Consider the following 25,153-nt stretch of genomic DNA (forward strand, 5'->3'; position numbering starts at 1 on the left):
TTTAAAAATTAATATTTAATAGGTATTCGTTGGCCCCTGGTACCTTGAAAATTAATTTTTAAAAATAAATTTTTCTCAAATTACTATCTTGTACGAAATTTCCTGGCGCATCTTTTTTCATCTCGTTGGTAAACGTTGTGTACTTCAGCTTCGTGAATTGAATTTTTTGAATTTGGAATTTTAAAGAAACTTATTCCGAAATTTGGAAACACAATTATACAGCTTTGGCAAAAATGAGAAAAAGAATTGTAAAAATTTGACACGTCATAAGATTACTATTCAAAAAAACACGTGAAATCAGAAAAGGCCAACTTCAAGTTAGGACAGAAGGACAGACTAAGCGTTTTATTATTATATAATAATTGTTACTTACGTAACTATTAGAATTTAGGAGTACATTTGTACGAAAGGGCCTGTCCCGTCAATAAATGAAATAAAAATGAAATGAAAATCTTACATACAAGTTTCAATATAGGAAACCATATGGGACCTATAGTCAGACTCATAGATTCGAATTCTTCTTGATTTTAAAATTTTGCGAGGACGAATTTTGAGGTTTTTTGAGGTTATGTCAAATACCTGACGTAAATTTCGACGATAAAAATTGAATATTTTTGAGGAAAAACTATATAAAAATATTATTTGATTTAAATTGAATGAATTTGAATGAATTTCAAATATTCTGTTTTAATACCGATTTTAAACCGAATGCGATTCGATTCTGATAATCTTTGAATAAAAGCAAAATTTTGTCATGTTAATTCATGAAATATGATTAAAAAAAATTATTACTGATAAATTATGTTTAGACTAGGTAAATTATGTAAAAATTGAGTCAAATTAAGCTCTAATTAATTTGTAATTAATGTGTAAAGTGCAGTATTCACCTGTATAATAAATTAGAGCTTAAATTGAACTCAATTCTTGCACAATTAAAGTAAACTAATCACAATTTATCAGTATTATATTTTTTTATCATATTTCATGGATTAGCATCAAAATTTTGCTTTTAATTAAAGTTAAACAAATTCGAACCGCATTTATATTTTGCTAAATTAATACAACTACACTTTGTTTAACCGAAAATATTAATAATTATTGAATTTATTGTAAAATATGTGAAGGCATCGCCATGACGATTCTGTGATTCCCAATGTAAAATTGGTGCTTTAAAAGACGTAAAAACAAAAAAATCAATTATAAAATTAGTTCCTGCCGTAATTAATCCACTTGGAAGGAGTTAATTATTGCTTCTGCTAAAGTATAACTAAGTTTTGTTTTGATTTTTATGAAACAATTCAGTTTTATTAAAAGTCTTCATCATGACGCACAAAACTGTGGACAAAAAAAATCGAAAAAAAGATTTTAAAAGAAGTAAATTTTTTTTAACAAACAATTTTTTTCTGAATTCTACAAACTTGAACATTAAAAAAATGTTAGCAATAATTATTTTTATTATTGTATATTGCTAAAAATAGTTATTTTTGTTTCGTAAATGACGAAAGGCTTCACCATGACGATTTGGCTTTTTAATTTTCATTTTAAAAATAATATTTAATTTTATAAATTACAGTGGCTATATAAAAACCCTAAAGTTAATTTTTCTGTTGGTTTTTTTTAAACTAATCCCTAAGAAAGAAATTATATTAATTAATTTTCAATAAGAATTAAGAAAATGTTTCTTACCAGCAAGTGCAGTTTCGAGCTTTCCATTAACATCATAAACAAAGACAACTTTGCCACTTTGATGAGGATATATTATGGAAAGAATTTGACCATCGTCATTGTATAAAATTTCATAAGGATGTCTATTCATCGGTGAATAATACTGATATTTATAAAATCCAAGCGATGTTTGAAGTGAAAATGCATGTATATGACCTCTTGGAGTTGTGAGTGATTGAAGTGCACCAGCTTCATCGTATTGAAGAAGATAATCACTTCCACGTGGTGTTGTCACCTTTAATGGAAGGCTACTAAATCTATCTTTAAATGCATAATTCATGGACGTTCCATCACTGTATTTAATTTCAAATAATCTTCCATCACGATCAAATCCATAGGTTTCACTAAGATCACCCCATGTCCAACTAATTAATCTACTATTTCTGTCATATTCTAATTCAACACCAGCAAATATACCACCCTTTGGAATCCATTTAATGGGTCTTGCAGTGGTATCATAAGTTACATTAAGCAATTCAACTCTATCATCCATAAATACTGCTACTGTATTTGTTTCTCTATCGTATTCCAATGTTAAAAGTACTTCTCCATTCACCTTTAATTTTCTTCCTACTTGAGCAATAACTTTTGCATTACCACGATGATTATTACCTTGTACTTTTCTTAAAAAGTATCTCCATTCAAATCTATTTGCTAAATCGCCGGCAATTTCAGTTCTTTGCTTCGCTGGAACTGGATAGCTTTCACCTAAAAGTGGTTCAATTTCTGCCATTATTGAATATGGCATTGTATCAGTACTAATTGTATGTGACCATGGTGTATTTCTTTCAACACTTCCATCTGAAAGAATAGTTGTCTTTCGTTCTGCATCACCTATTTTTGTTATTACTGAGGAACCTCTAATTAACATTGATATTGGTTTACGATTATTTTGCACAACTTTAACTGTTGCACCTTTTAAATTAAGATCAAATGTTAAATTAATTATTCTTCCAGTTGGCGTTATTGCATGTGTTAATCTACCAAATTCATCATAATGATAAACATAACTTCTACCTGTACTGTCAAGTTTACTTTTAAGTAAACCAGTTGGCTCATAATAATCAAAAGTCACATTATAATTATCAGGTGTACTAAGCTCATGAAGCATTTTCATTTTAGTCATTCGTAATCTACATTTTTGACCTTTAGTATTTTCAATAGAATTTACAAGTCCTCTATTATCTCTAAGAAGAAATACTTTATTACCAGCGGTGTCTGTAACTGTGTTCAACTTTCCATTACTAGTATTGACATTATATGTGAATAGATAAATGTTTTCGCCGGTGAGAATATTTTTTGTCGCAATATGTTGACCAAATCTATTGAATATGAAAATTTCCTGTGTCTCGGGTGAGTAAATTTCATATTCTTTTGCATTTGTTATCATATTTGCATCAGGTATACTAGCCATGATTGATCGTATTCTATAGTTGGCTTGATCTCCAATGTGAACGATACTGTCTGGTGAGACGGCAACAGAGGAAATTGTATTAAATTTAGCAGTAAATGCTAAATAGTGATCGGCCTCAAAACAATCACAACCTTGCTCCAAACAATTACATTTTGATTCAGCGCCGGCGTAAAGAGAAATTTTCCCATCAGTGCCAATCACTCGAATTCTATTTATCCTTTGTGAATCACTTTCAGCGATGAACAAATCACCAGATGGACCAAAAGCAATGCTTTGTGGCATTACAAGAGTCGCGTGTGTCGCTAATTCTGAATCAAAACTTGTTGAGGGAGAAGAACAATGTAATGGTCTACCGGCAACAACTTTTACTCGACCATCGAGTGCAAGTTGCAAAACCATGTGATCATCAATTATATGTAAAGAATTGTCAAGGGGATTTATAGAAAGTTCAGTGGGCCATCGTAGATGAACTTCTTCTACATTTAGTGTACCTTCACAGGGAATTGGTTTCCAATGTGATTTATGCATATGATTACCAATCACTGTTGTTATTATTCCATCTTTGTCAACCATTCGGATATTTGTACCGTCGGCAAAATAGAGAATATTGTCAGCTGAAACTGCAACACCTTTAGGATAGGCAAGTTTTGCATCACGTGCAAGTGCTCCATCACCGCAATGCGCCTCATCGCCAGGTAAACATCGTTCACCTGATCCAACCACTGTCTCCCAATTAGGATCCGAATTATTATCACCCAATGTATCACGTACACGAATAATTTGATGTGATTCCGGATCAGATATATACAGAGATCCATCCAAAGGACTCAATGCAATGTGATAGCGATATGAGACTCGAGTAGCACTGAAATAAAAATTCAAGAATTAAACACCAAGCAAAATCTTAGAGGATTGTAAAAACCGGATCTAGGTAACCAAAAAAAAAAAAAAAACTTACTTTAGACGTAAAATTGTTTGAACAACTCCATCAACATTAATTTTTCTCACTAAATTAAAATCTCCAACATAAATTGAACCATCGGATGCTGCTGCAAGTGCAACGGGTGCCAATAATCTTTGTTTCGATGCTTGACCATCACAATCGGAACAATCAAGTGGTCGTTGATGTCCATCTCCCATTGTTGTCAATATAACTTTTGGTTTGTGTTTCAAATAAATATTAGAACCATCTCCCTTTTGAAGAATACCCTCGTGAAAATTATATCTATGATGTATATCGAGATTCCAACCACCAATTTCCGATATAGACATATCGTGACCACTTAATTTTGTCGTTTGTACATCCCATATTATGTCTTTACAATCGTTGTATTCATATCCAACTTTAATAACAGCCGTAGTGACACCATAAACACGTTGTCGAAATATATTTAATCTATTCCATGCGTATGTAAACTTTATTATTGGATCGGCTTCAAAAATTTTCTCAAACAAAATTCCCTCAATTGTTATTCGCAAATGAATTAAACTCAATGTTGGCGCTATAACATCAGGTGTTAATTGCAATTGAATTGTTGATAAATAACCAGCGGCTCTTGAACTATGATATACAAGATTTAAACCAGTTCCAGGTATTTGTAAACTTTCCTGTACAACTTGAGATTCTGCAAGTACTGCACTTTTATTCGGACAAGCACCTTGAAATCCATGTTTCCAAGTTGCAAGAATCACTGGTTTCATGACATCATAATCGTGTGCTGCACAAGTATGAGTCATGTATAAAGATGTTTTCTCATCGGATGTACTCATGATAACCTTGTCTATAATGACAACCTATAAAATAATAAAAATAAATAAAGTAAAAAAATCAAATCAAATACATTTCCTAACACAGGCCTACAAATTTTAGGATCCAGAAATAGGAATAGTCATTTCCGATGTAATTTGTCACGTTGAATCAAAAAATGACATAGAAATTGTTCCATCACGTCATTTTTGAAATCCAAAATGGCGGATCAAATATGTCAGACACTTTTATAAAAAATTTACCGGATTCGCTTGACATTTATTACTCGAAGATTTTTGGGGTCGTTGATTACGAATTTGATATCATATTTTTGAATTTTAAAATGTCAGATCCAATATAGCGGACTATTTTAGAAAATTCACCAGATTCGCCTGAAAATAGTTACTCGGTAGTTTTTCCGATCGATGATTACAAATCCGATGTCTTTTTTTTTTAATTTCAAAATGTCGAACAAAACTTTAAGATTTCATTGGATTCGATTGCAAATCGTTACCCGGGGATTTTTGGAATTGCTGATTATGAATTTAAGGTCAGATATTAAAATTAAAAAAAAATCCAATTTCAATTTTAAAAATCAATTAAATTTCATTTGAAATTTGCTCTATTTTAGTTGGACGTTTCTAAGTCATCCATTGTAAATCTAAAGTCAGATATAAAATAAAATAACTGCGCCCTTTGGAATTTTGAAAAACTTTTATAAGATTCGTAATCATCGACACCGAAAACTTCAAAGTAACGCGTTTCAAACGAATTGCATTAAATATTGTAAAAGTCATTTGCCATATTGGATCCGTCATTTTTAATTTTGAAAATTTTACCTTGGACTCGTAATCAGCGTCTCGGAAACCTCCGAGTAAAACGAATTTCAAGTAAATTGGACTGATTTTTACAAAATTAGTTCGCCATATTAGATCCGCCATTTGGAATTTTGAAAATTTTACATCGTATTCGTAATCAGCGACCTTAAAAACCCCTGAGTAACTAGTTCAGTGCAATAGTACTTTGCAATTTTCTTTTTTAGGGATTTTAGGCCATGTAACGTAAAATTCAAATGGCTGTATCTCAGTAAAAAAATATCGAATCGAGCCAAGAAAATTTTGAAAGGGGATTTCTTTTGAAATTTGGACCAATAAAAAAAAATTTTTTTTGTAGATTTTATACTGTCGAATATTTTACAAAAAAGCGGCATTTTTCACGCCTTGAGGATAAAAATATAACTTAAATTCTGACGTAATAGAACAATTTTGCTGTCATTCTTGGATTTAGCGTGACAAATTACATCAAAAATGACTATTCCTATTTCTGGGTCTAACAAAATACAAAATTTTACAGGCCTGTGTAATTATATTGAGCAATTTATTGCGTCAATTACCTCATTCCAAGGAACGTAAACAATGTGACTTTGTGGTTTAAAAGGCGAGCGACCAAATTGTAAAGTTACAGCACCTCCACCATTAACCAAAATATCAAACCATCCATCATCTCTCGTTAAAGTGAATCCTTCTAAAGTTGTTGTGGTGCTAACTCTAACGCCCATCAAGCTCATTCCCAAAGATGTCACCACTTGACCACGTACAACAGCTGATCGACTATTATAAAATACAATTTATAAAATATTTATGATATTAAATATTATGCAGCTTCATTTTATTAATTTATTTTTTTACTACCAAATAAAACCAGAATCTATCGTATCATCTAATTTGAAATTTCGTGTTTAAAATGAAAACGCAAAAATATGAGTTTAATAGTGTTTTAAATAATGAATTTTTTTAAAAATGTAGGAGAGCCTTGTTAAATGGTTTCGATTGATGAAAGTTATTTCAAAATATAACAAATGACCGTATAATGGAATAAATAACTTAATATTGTTTATTAAAATCCATAAGTAATTCAGTAAAAGAAAGTTGTATTTAGCAAATTTATTTGGAATGATAGAGCAAGCTGTCTGCAAGTTCAAATATCTGGATATAGATAGAATATTTATCTATTATATATCTATTAAATATATAGACAAATCAGTCTGAATAAGTTCAGAAATTGTACGAAAATAATCCGTAAATGATCTGTATTAGTCGGCAATTTGTGTGTAACGAATCCGGATTTAGTCAGGTCTCAAATCTTCATTGAAAATCTGTATGTAAAAAAATTTAGTATTAATCCACAACAATGATGATTTTGTACATATAAATTTCGTATTTTTCCGAACTCATTTCGGTTTGAGATGATATACTAGATAAAGACCGGATTGTTGCTGACTAATACCGAATTCCTTCCATACAAACTCCGGATCATTCTGGACTCATTGTAGGTTATGTTTTTTGATCTATATACCTTGAATCGAATTATTAAGGACTAATTTTATATAAGTTTCAGATTATTTCGGACTTATTTTATATTTGTCTTTTCGTCCGCACTAATTTTGGAATATTTCATATCATTTTCAGACTGATTTCGTACAATCTAGATGGATTCAGTCCGTTTAAAAATCTGCATCTGCATGGCAAGGATCGCGAAAGCAAGATGCCAGGGACCTTAACCAACAAAGTTTAAAGCTTGACGGCAGTTTCGAAGTGTGAGAATTAGTCGAGCCAAAGGGTGTGGTTTTTAGTTGGTTGACTAGAACAAGAACGGTCATCCCCACATAACCTCGGAGCACGGACTCCAGGCATCTGTTATGGATTATGCAGATTTTCTACCTCCCTTGTGGAACAAATAAACATTTATTTAATATTTATTAAATATCCCTGTCTATAGATGACTGATAAGAATCTTTTAAATTCTTGGTAGACTTAGTTGTGGTGGCGCGGCTTTTCACTAAAGGACATCCAAAAAAAAACCAATATGTAAGATAAGGAGAAAAATAGATATGAAAAGCAAAAGTTTAAGTAAAAATGTTTACGGTGCAGGGGAAGGTTACCCCGGAGACATAGCTACTGAAAGTGAGCAAGTTGACTTCCTCGAATCGAAATCCAGTGACACCTTGGGTACTGCAGCATCCAATGCCACAAGGCGGATGAACCATGAGGGCACCTAGTTTCTTAATGTTCTTCAGGTCCGCTTGGAAAGAATTCGAAGTAGAAAAGGAAGCGATTCTAGTGTCAGCAGCAAAAGAAGTTTAATTCCGTACGACCTAGACAACGAGACAATCAAAAAACAATGCAGGAAGTATCTAAAACTTAGGCAGGACCAAGCTGAGTGTCTTCAGAGGAACAAACAGAAGATCGCCAAGATGGTGAAGTCTTGCGAGATCCAGAAGAATGTCAACATGACTATTAAGGACAGACTTAAGACTCTTCAGAATCTTATCAGTGAGGCAGAGACAGAGCATATCCTGGCTGATAATGCTGATAGCAACCATGGTGGCGCTATAGGCTGTGCAGAAATAAACCGGGAAGAGCAGAACAGGAAGAAAGAATATCACCATGAGAAGCGGCTTTGGCGCAGAAACGAAAAAGATGCTCTGGCAGTCTAGAGAGGACAGGAAGTAGAAAAGTAACGGTACTAGAATCCAACCAAAGAGGAATAAATTTCGCGGTTGTAGTTACCGAACCAGAGGAGGCGGACCGGCCGAAGAAATTGAGACGCATAAGGATTGGCTTTTTGTGTTTCCCAATGAAAAGAAGGGTAATGGTCGTTCTGTGCCATGGTTACCTGGCGTAAGGTCATATAGGAAGAGTTTTTAGGGCGGCAAACAGATCAACTGCGTGTTTCAAGTACGGTGAAGTCGATCATAAGTTTGCAAACTGCAGTAGAAGCCCAAGCTACTTTTTATGCACAGAAAAGTATGGCATCAATTTTAATCATCGTCACCGAAAAACACGGTTTCACGCACAGGATACATTGATGCTAGGCCGATAGGTTAATTTTCCATAACGTTCACTGGTTAATACGGTGCCTACACTGTGATTTTAGCTGTTACATTGTACACCTGGTTTATAGGTGAAAGAAAGAAAGGCGGCCTCACCTACGAAGACTGAAGCCGAAATGTAATTCCGTACATGAGAAAATTATCCAAAATTAATTATTTGAAACAAATAAATATTTATTTAAAAACAGCCATGAAATAGAACCTACAGAATTTGGATTTAGTTGAGGAATTTGAAACCCGAAATGTCGGTTACCTAAAAACTATTTTGGATGATCAGGATTTCAGTGCCAATTACTATCTTTCTGTCTGATTCGGGATTTATACATTCAGCAATTACTAAGGCAGAACCAGCTCATTAATTTGATGGATGCCAATGGTCTGGAAACCCTGTGACTTAAGTACATAAGTTGAGCCTTATGGGTTATGACCTACCAAATTAGATTCGATTTACAGATTTACAGACCTGGGAGAGATTTATATTAGTTGAATCCCTGGGCACATTGGTATTGTAGACAACGATATTGATGATGATTTGGCAAAAATAGAAGCAGAGTTCTTGGATTCTAACCAATCGGTAATTCGGTATGAGGCTAAAGATACAATAAAACATTCTCATTATTACTGTGGATTGCTCTATTGGTCCTGTGGACCAACAGTGGATCTCTTTAATTAGAAAGTTCTAGTTCTAGAACGATTCAACAATTTCTCGACTTTTTGTCTATAAAGGCAATAAAGATAAAACAGATACGGTGGTAAATCTGAAAAAGTCAATTTCGCAAAACTTTGCCACCGTCAATTCCTAAAATAAGCAATTACAATTTTTCCCAACTGTAAAAATAAAAGTATTTTATTTTAACACTTAAAATTATATTTAAGTAAAAACATTGAACTTTGTTTATTTAAAACATAAAATTAATTAAAACCAATTTACAATGATTTTATAAATTAAATAATCATCTCAATGGAACTTATATTTAACGCAACTCCCCTACAATAATAATCGTTCTGCATTTCCAAAAAGAAATAAATTATTAAAAAAATATTTTTCGCAAAAAATGTATTGAAAATATATTTTGATTAATGGATGAGAAATAGTAATTTGATATAAACTCGTCTTTTCAGTCTTAAAAGTCATGGAAACAATTATGATACAATTATTCACAAGTACGAGCAACACAATTTTCATATGCTTGAAACAAAAATGGGACAAAACACAGCATAGGAATAATAAAATAACTTAACCATGCAACATAATTTTTGTTGAACAGTAAAGAGGAAAGATTTGGATTTTGAACAAAAAAAAAAAAATAAATAAGCCGTTATAGAGAAATTTAGCTAATAAATTTTCTACATATAATAGTTTAAATTTTTGCATATATATCTTATGAAATATTTTCTTTTCCAGTAAAAAAAAGATTTATTGAGCAAGTCATTTGTCTAAATGACTTCAACACTGTTTGTTCAATTATTCAATTGATTATGCCTAATCATTTGATACGTTTTTCCTGGCTAAAAAAGAATTATAAAAATACTTATAATTTTCATAAAGCAACGAGTTTTACGAAATATTAATTTTCTACTATATCAGTTGAAAGGAATTAATTTTATTTTGAGTTTAATATTTACTAAAATCATTATCTTGTTTAAAGTAAAATTTTATATTCTAACACAGTGAAATACTGTACATGTGGACTCTGTCGAAAAGGAATCTTTTTTACCGACTTCTAATATTTACTATTTGAAAATTTATATTTTTGAAGAAGAAAACAGATAATACATATGAAAAGAAATGTAATTTTAATAATTATATTAATTTAAATTTTTTAATCTGTTTCTTTCTTCAAAAATAGAAATGTTCAATTGGTATATATCAAGAGTCGGTAAAGAAGATTACATTTACCTACACAATCATATGTACAGTGTTACACTGTCAGTACAAAAATAATATTTCATAAAACTCGTTGTTTCTGAAAATTACATGTACTTTTATATTTTATTTATCAATATTTATCTATTATTATACATTTTTTAAAAGTTTTTGTAAGATTAAGTAGTTTTTTTAAATTTTTTTAGCCAGGGAAAATATATCGTTTCGACTATTGAGCAAACAGTTTGTTCCATTATCCAAACGGCTGGCTTAATAAATTTTTTTACTGGGTCTCTATTGTAACTAACTTATAAAATTGGAACCAACCAAAGAAATTTTAATTAAAAAAAAAATCTATAATGCAATTTTTAAAAAAAGTATCACCAAGAAAATCCCCATTGGTTATTGCATGAATATATTTAATCAAAATTGAGTGTTTTTTTTTAAATTATTAAAATTATTTTTCTATTTATACACCATTTAGAATTTGTTGTACAAGACAACAGATTTTCGTTGTGAACTGCTTCATCGATTCTTACCTTGTATTGAAGTGGTTCCAGAACACTCTGATTAAGCAGCAAAGACAAAACAGAGCCCAATTAAAACGATGTGTTGAAAATAAATTGACAAGATAGAATTGATACAAAAGAGAAGGTACATTCAAAAAACGTTTCTCATTATATAATATTCATTTTAAACATAATGCATTTGTACATAATAATTTATGTACATACACAATATGTGAATAGTACTCTACTTAAGGTATCAACTATCTCTGTCTTACTATCACAAAAGTTAAGTATGTACAGCTGAAAAAGGTTTTTATGATGAACATGAAATACAGTATTCATACAAGCTTTTATTGGAATGAACAATATTAAAATAAATGCAACAGAGAAATGGACAGACGAAATAGTGATAAAGGATGATGATTGGGAAAGGTGGTGTGAGACATACACTCGCACACACATACGAAACATGTATAAAATTGTGGGGATGTGATTTCACACGGGTCACAACAGCGCAGATGTTATTTATAATCGTCCACGTCTCAGTTTTCTTTTTGTTTTAGTGATATTAATTTAAAGAACGTCAATTAACTTCTTTTAAAGATTTTTCAATATTCTTCTTTTTTTTGAGGGATTTCATTAACAATTCACTTTAGAGTTTGAAAATTTAGCCTTTGGAATTATTTTTCTCTACAATAAACTCAGCTGAGTTTCATGAACTAATTTAAAAAAATCATTAATTTCATTTATTAAATTGTTTAAACTTTCTAATGAAACTATTTTTTTCCTTTATTTTTTTATTATTAATTATTAATACTGTATTATTGAAAGCATTTATCTTTTAAACATTGGCTATTAATTTTCATCCTTCAAATATTAATTGTACTACAATTCCAACAGTAAAGACAAGTAATGTCACTATCAATTTCAATCTAAATAAAATTTACATTTTTAGTTCAAATTAAAAAAATATATTTTAAACAAAAACTGAAATTTATTTGATTTAAAGTGAATCTGGGAAATAATTTTAAATTAGTAAAGAAGTAAAAATTCTTCCTAATTATTAAAATTGTTAAATAAAAAAATAAAATAAATATTTATTAGTTTAGCCTATATATTTGTTGTAAATTGATTTAACAAACATGTTGAAAATACTTACGTTTCATTAAACGTATCTTGACGAGCATAGTTTTGAAGACTACCCTCATCTATAAGAAATTTCATTTTTTCGAAAAAGGAAGCAGTAATAGCTGGTGACTGTTTTCTAAGAAGGACATCAATTGGATTTGGAGCGGAAACACAAAGTTGACTACTACGACAGATGTGATTAGAACAACATTCTGGATCCGCACAGTCAATAAGACCATCTGAAAATTTTTCAAACGTCGTTAAATTCGACATTAATTAAAAATTTTAATCATCCTATAATGAAAGTACTAAATAAAATTAAAAATATTTTCTTTACTGGACGCGTTGGAACTGTGGAAAAGCAATGATTTTATATTGTTAAATAAATGTAGCACATATATAATTATTTTCTAGAGATTTGTTATATCAGTTCTAAAATCTCAAAACTTTTTATAATTTGCGTTGAATTTGGTGCAAAATAAAAATATTTCCATCAAATGCTTACCTTTATCGTTGTCACGACCATCATTACAATTCTGTTCAAGCATAACACTACAATCTTTGCCATCCCAACCATCGTAACATCGACATTCCCATAAAGCGTCTGCGTTCACTTTACATTGTCCATGACCAGAACATGAATAAGGACAACCCTCCATTGTACAGTGTTTACCATTCCATCCTGTTACACAAAGGCATGTGCCATTTTTACATTGACCATGTTCGTTACATCGTGAGTCACATTGCTTAAGATTGCAAAGTTCACCAGACCAGCCGAGTAGACAATCGCAAGCGTTATCCACACAATGACCATGAAGTCCACAATCTAGATCGCACAGTTCTAAAAAAGTACAAATAAATGGTCATTCAAGTCTATGGAAATTGAAAAATAAAACAAACTTCAAGAATCATGTTTTAAGTCAGTGATGCCAGGCTGCACACCAATTCCACTCCCACCATGCCGCCCGTGCGCCTCCCTCCATACGGCCACACATACAAGTATAAACCGTGCGCTTACTCTTGTAGGTGTGCCAATTTTTCGTTTTCATCATATTCGCCCGCTTCAGCTGAGCGATTATGCCTGCTTTTACCGACAGTCGGTTAATTTCACGCGCGAACTTTTGAATTTTTTATAATATAAATATTGTTTTATTAATGTTTTTATAGATATTTATTAATAAATAATTAATAAATATACTATATATATACTATATTATAAATATAATATATTATATATACATAATGTAATATATAAATAGTGTCTGAATCCATTTCAAAACGTACAGGCCGACCACCTTCAGGTTGTAGATTTTTCTGTCGATGAAATATGTTATTCTCAATGAAAAATAAAGAGACACGTATTTTTTTATTTTTCATAAAAATTATGTTTAACGAAGTTATGGTCATTTGAAGTTTGAGTGGTAAAACTCGAAAGAACAATGAAAAAAAATTGTTTCGTCTGTAATTTTTTTTCTAATGAATGCAATCAAATTATTTTTCTTGGATCTTGTAGAGGGTATATTCCTCTTTAAAATCCCATTTGAAATTTGAAAAAAGATTCAAAATTAACAAAACAGGAGATGATTTTCTAAAAATCATTAAAGTCAATTTTCTCAAAAACTTCACTTTTTTTCTCTCTCAAATTTTTACCATAAATTCTTACCAATATGAAGAACCAATACTATGAGTTTCAAGCGGGCTAAACAATCCTGCTAGTAAGGAGAAATTTTTTTCGAAATATTTTTTTACGAAATTTGAAATGGCTGACGTGCAGTTTCAAGAACAAATGAACTAACTGAAATGAGTCATTATATAACCAGTTATAATGTATGTATAGAAAATAACCATAAAATCACTTTTTTCAAACAGGTTCTAAACATCAAAAAATTTATAATTTGACATTTTAAGTATCGTTAAGACCAATAATAATCCCAAATATATAATTAATAAAAAGGTGAAAAAAGAAAAAATATTTTTTATAAATATTGTGATTCTTTCAGTAATATACTCTTGAAATATTTTCCAATTCAAATTATCATTCAAAAATTTTTTAAAAAACTTAAAGTTTTAATTTTCAATTTGGAAATTAATATTTGCAAATTTCATCTTAAAATAAATTGATTAAGTAATAGTTCAAGATAGTTTATTTTATAATAATTCAAATATTAAAAAAATATTTTTTTAAATTATAAAAAGTTAAATGAAACTAAAACTCACTCAAATTAAATCCTGAAACGCTGCAAATTATTATTACATGAAATCAAATACATAAATACTTAGATTAGATAGGAGTGTTCTATTTGTCAAATTACATTTACTCCAACCAATAATTGTTGGTTATAAAATGACTCACTTCAGTTAGTTCATGTGTTCTTGAAACTGCACGTCAGCCATTTCAAATTTCGTAAAAAAAATATTTCGAAAAAAATTTCTCCTTACTACCAGGATTGTTTAGCCCGCTTGAAACTCATAGTATTGGTCTTCATATTGGTAAGAATTTATGGTAAAAATTTGAGAGAAAAAAAAGTGGGGTTTTTGAGAAAAGTGACTTTAATGATTTTTAGAAAATCATCTCCTGTTTTGTTAATTTTGAATCTTTTTTCAAATTTCAAATGGGATTTTAAAGAGGAATATACCCTCTACAAGATCCAAGAAAAATAATTTGATTGCATTCATTAGAAAAAAAATTACAGGCGAAACAATTTTTTTTCATTGTTCTTTCGAATTTTACCACTCAAACTTCAAATGAGCATATTCGTTAAACATAATTTTTATGAAAAATAAAAAAATACGTGTCTCTTTATTTTTCATTTAGAATAACATATTTCATCGATAGAAAAATCTACAACCGGAAGGTGGTCGGCCTGTACGTTTTGAAATGGATTCAGCCTAGTACTGAAAAATAAAATTAATGGTGATAATAATTACTATTAAAATAATTATACCTAATTATAATCACTATAAGTAAAAAAAGGTATTTTTTAAAATCATAAGATTATAATAATGTAGTAGACGATTGTTATTATTATTAGTAACTGAAAAATTTTTAACTTTTTTTATAAAAGTAGTAATAAAAATTTATTTTTTAACATTTAAACATATAATTAAAGTACACTAAAAAAACAAATTTATTGTTTCAAATAATTGATTAGTTGTTTATTATAATGAAAGTGTTTATTTGTATTGAATAATAAATATTATTTTAGCGAATTAAATTGTACTTCTTTCAAATACGGAAATTATTGGCTCAAATATAATTTATTTTATTCTAACAATAATTATTTTGTTTAAATAAATAAGTATATATATTGAACTTTCCAAAGCAAACTTCTAAAAATTATTTTAGAGAAATATTGGCTGTGAAAAGTACATTTTATTTTTTCTAGTCTTGAAAACATTTAAAAGATACAATTTTTCAGATTTTGGGGATATAACAATAACTTTGTACTTTTTACAGCCAATATTTTAAAAAATATATTTTTGTACTGATAGTGATTATAATTAGATATAATTAATTTAATAGTAATTATTATCACCATTAATTTTATTTTTCAGTACTATTTATATATTACATTATGTATATGTAATATATTATATTTATAATATAGTATATATATATAGTATATTTATTAATTATTTATTAATAAATATCTATAAAAACATTAATAAAAGTATATTTATATTATAAAAAATTCAAAAATTTGCGCGTGAAATTAACCGGCTGTCGGTAAAAACAGGCATAATCGCTCAGCTGATGCGGGCGAATATGAGGAATAAGAAAAATAGGCACACCTACAAGAGTAAGCGCACGGTTTATACTTGTGTGTGTGGCCATATGGAGGGAGGCGCACGTGCGGCATGTTGGGAGTGGAATTGGTGTGCAGCCTGGCATCACTGTTTTAAGTTGATATGAAAATTAATACATTTTAAATAGAAAAATGGTTGCACAACATGGCAGATTGTATTAAGCGAATGGGATGAAAAAGGACTTAGAATTTAATATATTAATGAGTTATAGTTATCCGCTACCAAAAGTTTTATAAATTCTTGGTTTTTCTTGGTGGTGGTGGTGCTAAAAGCGGAAGGTCCGCCTTCCGCCCGATTCACTTCGATGTGGATGATGAGGCGATTCTCGAGAAGACTGTTTAAAGCTTAGAAAGGAGGAGGCAAAGTGTCTCATTAAGATTGAGAAGGAGGTTGAAAAGATGTTGAAGTCGTGCGACAATCAGAGGAATGTAAATACGACGGTGAAGGATGGTTTCAAAATCATCCAGGTCCTCCTAAGTAAAGCAAAGATTATTCATGAAAAGGCTCATAAGTCGGATTATGACTTAAAAACGACTCTCGGTAACGCAGAGGACAACCGCGAAGAGAGAAAGAAAAGACGAGGGCGTCATTTGAGACAGGTTGCCAATGATACCCGGTAAAGAGGAAGAAGCTCTAAACACAAACCGAATTTTCAAAGAAAATTACAAAAGCGGAGAAAATGGTAACGGATGTTACAAAGCCAAAGAGTTAGAGAAAAGAAGAAAAGGAAACAAGAGAATCGATCATGGTCGTCCGAGTGGCTGCTGGGAAGTCGTATGCTGACGTTCTGAGCAAACTTACCAAAAAAGAAGATCTCATTAGAATCGCAGGCGATTCCAATAAGGAGGCTTTCGCAGCAAATGTGGATAAGGTACATTCGAAAAGTTACGTTTAAGATTCGCGACTTAGATTGCCTTACTCAGGAAGAAGAAGTGTAACAAAAGTTGCAAGAAGTGCTCGAAGAGCCAGGAAACAGAAAAGTGACGGTTCTAGAACCCAACAAGATAGAGATGAAGCTCGCAGTTGTTGTCACCTATGAAGAATAGGCGGACAGGCTGGAGCATTTGGGGCGCTTAAAGATAGGTTAAAGATAGATCAGCTGCGTGTTTTAGTTGCGGTGAAGCTGATCACAAGATCGCAGAATGCAAGAGAAGCCAAATCTTCTTCTTATGCTACGAGAAATATGGTGGTAAGGTGAATAACAACCATATCGCCGGTACAGGTGTTTGCAAGGGCAAGGATAGCGAAAGCGAGATCCCAGGGACCTTCACCAACGAAGTTTAAAGCTTGACGGTAGTTCCGTAGTGTGAGAATTAGTCGAGCCAAAGGGTGTGGTTTTTATTGAGTCGACTAGACCAAGACCAGTCATCTCCACATAACCTCGGAGCACGGACTCCAGGTATCTGCCATGGATACCAAGAGTTATGCAGATTTTCCACCTCCCTCGGAAAAAAATAGTTATTTAATATTTATTAATATCCCTATCTATGGATGTCTGATAAGAATCTTTTAAATTCATGGTAGACCTAGTCGTGGTGGCGGGGCTCCTCACTAAAGGACACCCTAAAGAACTAATATGCAAGGTAAGGAAAAAATAGATATGAGAAGCAAAGGTTTAAGTAAAGATGTTGACGGTGTAGGGGAAGAATACCATATAGCCAGAGTTGCTGGAAGTGAGCAAGTTAGCTTCCTAGAACCAAAATCCACTGACACTAGTGCTGCAGTACTAGACACCAGGGTGCAGCAGCATCCAATGCCACAAGGAGGATGAACCATAAGGGTACCCAGTTTCTTGAGGTCTGCTTGGAAAGAATTCGAAGTAGATGAGAAAGCGCTTCAAGCATTTCTAGTGTTAGCACCAAAGAAGTTTAATTCCGTCCGACCTAGACAACGAGACAATCAAAAAACAATGTAGGAAGTATCTAAAACTTAGGCAGGACCAAGCTGAGTGTCTTCAGAGTAACAAACAGGAGATCGCCAAGATGGTGAATTCTTGCAAGATTCAGAAGAATTTCAACATGACTATTAAGTACGGACTTAAGACTTTTCAGAATCTTATCAGTGAGGCAGAGACAAACCATACCCTAGTTGATAATGCAGATAGCAATCTTGGTGGCGCTATAGGCTGTGCAGAAGTAAACCGGAAAGAGCAGAACAGGAAGAAAGAACGTATCCATGAGAAGCGGCTTCGGCGCAGAAACGAAAAAGATGCTCTGCCAGTCTAGAAATGACAGGAAGCAGGAAAGTGACGATCATAGAATTCAAACAATGTGGAATAAATTTCGCGGTTGTAGTTACCGATTCAGAGGAGGTGTACAGGCTGGAGAAATTGGGACGCATAAGGATTGACTTTATATATTGCCCAATAAAAAGAAGAGTAATGGTCGTTTGGTGCTATCGATGCCTACGTACGGCCACATAAGAAGTGTTTGTAAGGCAGCAAACAGGTCGACTGCGTGTTTCAAGTAAGGTGATGTCGATCATAAGTTTGCAAACCACACTAGAAGCCCAAGCTGCTTCTTATGTAGAGAAAAGTATGGTATCAGTTTTCATTCATTTTACATATTATTTCTACTCACTATAAATGTGTGACTTATTCGTCGCACATTTATAGTTTGTCATCCGTAAATTAATTACTACACTAATGAATTTGAATTCTCATATCACAGGAACCATTCAACGAATATCTTTTAGGAATTTACACAGCATTTCTCACTCTATAGTTTGCTGTGTTTCACTAAAATAAAAATATCTTGAAGATTGTTGTAATTTTCAACTAGGTAAACAAGATAGTTTCTTTTAATTAAATTAAATTTTTATTTAAAAATATTATTATTTTTACCGAACAATCAAATTTTAACTTTAATTCTACCGAAATAAACGGAGTCTTTAAAATATTTTTGGAGTCCAATGTATATCTATTATAGATTTTTAATTATTATTTAATAAAGTTTAATTGTTTAAATTCAATGCCTTTGAGCTACGCTGATTTGATTAAAAAATAATCAATTCTTGATAATAGACTCAATACTCAATTCATCATACAGTAAAAAAATTAAGATACATTAGTCAAGAGTAATCTTATTAGATTGAAATTAGTATAAAGTACGTAGGTTTGTAATCGATTTAGAATCCGTTATTTCGATAGAAAATGAAATTATATTAACACAAAATATAGTAGTATAATTTTTTAACTTACCTTTTGAGCAGTCATCTCCAGAATAATTTGGTTCACAAAGACAAGTTTGTGTTTCCAAATCAAAATTACCGTGTCCGCTACAATCTGGCAAACACTGTAAAGCTTCCTTGTCCATTTGGCTACAAGCAGGACCTTTCCAGCCTTTTTTACATATACAAGATCCTTCAGCGCAAAAACCATGTCCTGAACAAGTTGGATGAGGGCAGTCTATTGTTTCACAGAATTTCCCTTTATATCCTCTTACACAATTACATTTTCCATTAATACAATGACCATGTCCATTACAGTCAGGAACTTCACATTCATCATGGCGAAGGGAACATTCCTTTCCCTTCCAACCTGGATTACACTGACATTCGCCATTGATATATTCACCTCGTTGACTGCAGAGAACCGGGCAAACACTTTCACTACAATCTTCACCTCCAAAACCTGGATTGCATTGACAGTGCCCTAATAAACATTCTCCTTTACCACTGCAACCATTCGGACAGTTATGTGTCATATCTTCAGCTATCACAGCAATAAACGACACTTCTTGAGGATCTCCATCGTCATTGTATAATGAAAGAAACCAGTGTCCAGGTTCCATGTAATGTGTTACTTCCTTCTTCATTGAGGGCTTTTGAATAATAAATTAATTTTTAGAAAATCAAAAAAAGAATAAGATACAATTAATCTTTGAGATTTGTTCAATTCACAAATCGTTTATTAATATTTATGTAACAGATATGTGGAAGTGTTATTTTTGTTCATTCAAAACTCATACATATTTTATGTATTATTTAATATATAAATAACACCAAATTAAATAAATTAATAGTTAACTTATTTTTATTAAGGGTAAAACAACATTAGGAGGTTATAAAAATTAATTTTTGTATTGCGCGGCAGTTGAGATGAAGCACTCGTTTTTTTTACTTATGTAGCCTTGTAGAGGACTTATTTTATGGTGCTGGAATTGCTACTGACCTCTATATACCTCTGGATAGGTAATGTTGTGGGAGGAACATGAGACATAGCAGCCATCTTGGATTGTAATATAAGTACAAATTGTGGAGCGCAAGTCATGTGGTTAGAGTTTTTACTTAAAAATTATTCAAGGTTGTGTTCAAACCGTTTCGAAGAAAATTGTTTTAATATATGTTCGAAAGTAACTTTAGAACCAAGAAGTATTTCTTTACTTTAAGGAGTCTAATATATGTTGAGGTACACAGGTCTTCATTTATACAACTTGGTAAAATGTTGCAGTTGTAAAATTATTTACATTTTTATGTAATTATACATATTTAATTAATTCATATTTATTTATTGTCAAACAATATTTAAATAACAATAATATTTTAATTTATTATAAGTTTTTGTTATGTGTACCCATACAGCACCCAAAATCCCCTGAAACTTGACAGAGCATCACACGGCAAGGTTAGGAAACTTCAGTGGCAAGGTTCATACAAGTTTGTGTCGATGTTTAAATGTCCACATGAAAAGAATATTTACACGGAACTTTGAGGAAATATTACACTATAAATATTCACGTGCAATGTTCAGTCAATATTGAAATTACATTTTCGCCTAGTTATAAAAATTTCATTTACTAATATAATAAGTATAGATGAATATTGACACAACATTGACTGAACATTGCACGTAAATATTTATAGTGTAATATTTCCTCAAAGTTTCGTGTGAATATTCTTTTCATGTGGACATTTAAACATCGACACAAACTTGTATGAACCTTGCCACTGAAGTTTCCCAACCTCGCCATGTGAGGTGTCAAGTTTCAGGGAATTTTAGGTGCCGTGTGGGTATAGATAGTTTTCAAATTATATTTAAACTATAACCATTTTGATATAATTTTTAGGCTAAAATAATTTTCTTTATACATCTAATAAATAATTAATCAAGATTTTTGGACAAATATGCAATTCGATTTGCGCGCCATAATTTAGACCTACTTTTAATACATACAAAGATGGCCGCCAGGCTTTCAACATATCCCACGTTAAAATGGGTTTAAAAACTTACAAACCTTGTTCAAAACAGCAATAAATTAATGTAGAAATGTCATTAAATTCTAATTAATACTTCCCACAAAAAATCTTAAAAATCCATAAAAATTTGCCTCTTAATGTAGTTTTCCTCTTTTAACGGCAGAGTTATGAAAAAAGTTTATTTTCCATGATAAATTCTAAACTTTAAATGAATTTTGGCTCATATTCATTAACTTGGAAAATTTTTATAAAAAATTCTGTTATAAATTACAACATTTTAATAATTGAACAAATCGTAAAGATTTCCTGTAATTTATTAACCCTTTAAGAGGTAAATTTAGTCTTAAATAATAACAGTTTTTTCTATTATAAAAGAAACTAGATAATATTTATAAACGTTTAGATATAAAATATAATTAAATCTGATTCCAAATTAAGAATGTTTTATTCTTTCTGGAAAAATTTTTACCTTGTTAAATGCAGTTATTTTATTAGAAAATAAGGTTTATACCTTCAAAACATAATTTCAATTTTTCTTGTTATTAGGTTAGTCGAAGTTATCACTTGATGAATAATATATTGAGGAAGTAGAGAATCTAATCTGTACCGCTTTCAGTTTTATATCTCCTCTGATATAAATTAAATTACTAGACAAAAAGTATAAGTTGCATAAGTGTGTGTGTGTGTGTGTGTATGTATGTATGTGTGTGAATATAATACTCTAATATATTATAAATAGTAAAATTTCATTAGGCCTTCTTGACCAAAAGAAGCGGGCGTTAAAGTACTTTAACGCCCGCTTGCCTAACCCCGAGCGACAATGAGATACTTTGGGCCCGCTTTAAGTGCCCGAAATGATATACTTTTCGGGCAGGTAGGACAAAAAGAAATACGTGTAATAAGTGAGTCCATGATGCTAAATGGGGATTTACTTCTGCGTAATCGGGACGAAGTTTTTCTATTCAATGGTGCGTTATGCTTATACAAATTTTCAAAAATGTAAAAAAAAACAACTACATGGAAATACTTAAGCGTGTCAGATATTAATAGTTTTGATATTTCAACGTGTCTCTGATACCAACAGGTATGTTCATCTGCCGGTTTGCGTGATGCTGGTGACAATCTGGAGGGATACAAAATAGAAAAAAAAATTTGGTTCCAGCGCGTCAGATATTTAGGAAGGATGTTAAATGAACCCTAAAAATGATCCCATTCAAAAGACTGAGGTTTCGAAAGTGATGCAAGCTCGTAGAGAATTTTTGAAAATGCAAAAAAATCGTCATCTTGAAATACTGGAGCGTGTCAGATTTTTGTACAGATGATTTAGCTTGATGCTGTAGTCATGATAGTCCAAAATCTGACGATTATTTTAAGGAGTATTGTTAATCTGACAGCTGTTTTGTGATCAGCTGTATAATGGTGTCATGGAGACGGAGAGCAGTGTCAGGAATCGGGATTGTGCGAGAGAGTCAGAAACAGGGAAAAAGTGAAATGGAAGGTGAGGTACAGAGTGGGGAATGCGTGTTGTACTCCAGTTGCGCGCTCTACTCTCAATAGACGATTTTCATTACTTTGCCTTTTGGAAATCGTCTGATTATATTTCATTCATGATTCATGTGTTTTTTCCTTCAAATTAAAAAAATTTAACTGCGCTCGAAAATGTCAAGACAATGTTATTTGCAAATTTGTAATCCTTCCGCTCCCTTACGTTACGTTCAAATCGTCATATTTTTTTAATGTACATTTTTTAGTTAGTAATTAACCCACCTTACTTTAATCTGACGCGCTTTAATATCTCCAAACATCAATTTTTTTTACTAATCTGATGGACTATCCTAAATGCACGTCTATATAAAAAGAGTTAATACTTAGAAGAGGTACTCAACAACATGCAACATCCCCTGTGTTCATCTGCCGCGCTCGAGTTAATACCAAAGAAACATTAGGCTCCCCTATCATAATTGATAAGTTTAATGTAAAAATCATAAAGAACTGCGTAACAAAAAATTGTAAAAATTATATTCATCGAAAAAGGTATAGAGTTCACATACAATCAATTAAACATTTGTTTTATTTTAATGTATACAAATTTTTTTAATGAAAAATGATGTTCTTACGTTCATAGATTAACCGGACAATAATATTCTCTACTTCCTCAATAATTATCAAATTAATTTAGAGAGTTAATGGCAATTGGAGTTAGTAGTAAATTTTTTGGAGACAAAAATCAACTACAAAAAAAATTTCCTTAGTATTAACTCCATTTGCTTCAACTCCAAAAGGATAGAAACTTTATAGAATCCAATTGGCAATTGAAATCTAACTTTTTTCTACATTGTAAGGATATGTAACAAAAGTTGTTAATTGTTTAAAGTAATTTTAGAAATAAAAGCTTCTAATATTATACTCACATGAGATGCTCGAGTAGTACGAGCTTTAAATCCAGTCAACACTTCAAGAAGATCGTATTGCGTATGCGTTGGTAGAGCATTTCTCCTTGCATAAACACCTATACTAGCACCACGTGGAATATTGTAGTCGAATCGAACGTACGCTGCTTCTGATTGGTAAAATTGCATATTCCAGTAACTGTAGGGTGCAATTTGCTTGTTGAGACGCTGCCCAATTCTGATTTGAGCAAAAGTTGTAGCATCAGGTGGAAATGATCTTGCAGGAAAAGTTTTTCCTCCTATTCATAAAGTAAGTATGTAAAGTATTAAGTTATTAAAAAGTCAATATTTTTTTAATATTAAGACCGTACTCAAAAAATTAGAACAGGATTTGAACCCTCATTTGAAAATGTTTTTAAAGACCAAAATAAATTATTCAGCTTTTTGTTAAAAAATTCTATATCTGGAACTTTGTGTTTTCAATATTCTTTTATAATTACGCCCTTTATTTGCCAAATACAGAATTAATTTAAACGATACAAAATTATTAAATTTTTTTTTAAACGTTCACTATATATTTCGGATAGATGGAACTGGCTCCTTTCACATTACATTGGATTTCTAATTTCGCTCGTAATCGAAAAAATTCAGCACTTTTGTTTTATGTGGCATTTAGTGAGTGAGATAATCTGCCCTTGACTGAATGCGGTAACAAGAGATGGTGGTTTATAGCAAGGTTGCTGTGTAATCAATAAGAAAACACCTCCCTAAACATTTTAAAAAAGCGATTTTGTTTCTATTTCGTACAGGGGAACAGATAGGGAAAATACCTTATATTGGCGATTCAAACAGCTACACTAGCGCCACAGTTGAACTAATTTAGGCGTGACTCGCTCTGTAGCACTCCATGTGTTTTAAATTATTTTTTTTTATTTAACGCTTAAAAATAATTTTACAAACGCAATAAAAATATCAGAATAATTAAATAATTTGAAATAAACTGTCAAAACAGAGACTGCTTTAGAGCGAGTCACGCCTAAATTAGTTCAACTGTGGCGCTAGTGTAGCTGTTTGAATCGCCAATATCAAATATAACAAACATATTAAAAGAAAATTAATGCTAGCTCGATTTAATAAGGAAAGAACGGAGAGGCGTGGGGTAGGAAAATTACCAAAGTCTATTCCCACACAGCATCGAAAGTTTCCTAAAGCTGTATTAAAGTTGTAGTGCCACTTTGTCAAATTTTAGTGGCAAAGCTTAATACAGGTTAAGTAAATGTGTAAATGTCCGCATTTGAGTAAACGTTTAGCGTGAAAGTTGCCTAAAGATGTAAATTAAATCTTCAGTACATGTTTAGCTTAAAAGTTGTCTGAAAATTTAAATTAAATCTTTGGCAAAGTTTTAACGCGAAAGTTGCCTGAAGATTTAAATTAAATCTTTAGTACAAGTTTAGCTTAAAATAAGTTGCTAGAGAATT

The 25,153-nt window shown here is 31.4% G+C and overlaps 1 protein-coding gene across 3 annotated transcripts in view; it reads right to left on the bottom strand.

Moving 5' to 3' along the window:
• LOC127287608 (teneurin-m) overlaps positions 1-25,153 on the bottom strand; it is a 122,103-nt gene that overhangs the window by 12,394 nt on the left and 84,556 nt on the right. For 2 of the 3 annotated variants that reach the window (XM_051314623.1, XM_051314625.1), the window contains exons 6-13: positions 23,697-23,974; positions 19,289-19,910; positions 12,788-13,123; positions 12,314-12,521; positions 11,185-11,211; positions 6,280-6,496; positions 4,098-4,933; positions 1,687-4,004 (exon numbers count right to left, since the gene is read on the bottom strand). In XM_051314623.1, coding sequence (XP_051170580.1) covers positions 1,687-4,004; positions 4,098-4,933; positions 6,280-6,496; positions 11,185-11,211; positions 12,314-12,521; positions 12,788-13,123; positions 19,289-19,910; positions 23,697-23,974 — 4,842 coding nt within the window. The remainder of the gene's footprint in view (positions 1-1,686; positions 4,005-4,097; positions 4,934-6,279; positions 6,497-11,184; positions 11,212-12,313; positions 12,522-12,787; positions 13,124-19,288; positions 19,911-23,696; positions 23,975-25,153) is intronic. The other variant, XM_051314624.1, reaches the window with a different exon arrangement.

Source organism: Leptopilina boulardi, unplaced genomic scaffold (assembly GCF_019393585.1).
Source record: "Leptopilina boulardi isolate dan_hultmark-lab unplaced genomic scaffold, ZJU_Lbou_2.1 LbouV2_371, whole genome shotgun sequence".
Taxonomy (NCBI): Eukaryota; Metazoa; Arthropoda; class Insecta; order Hymenoptera; family Figitidae; genus Leptopilina; species Leptopilina boulardi.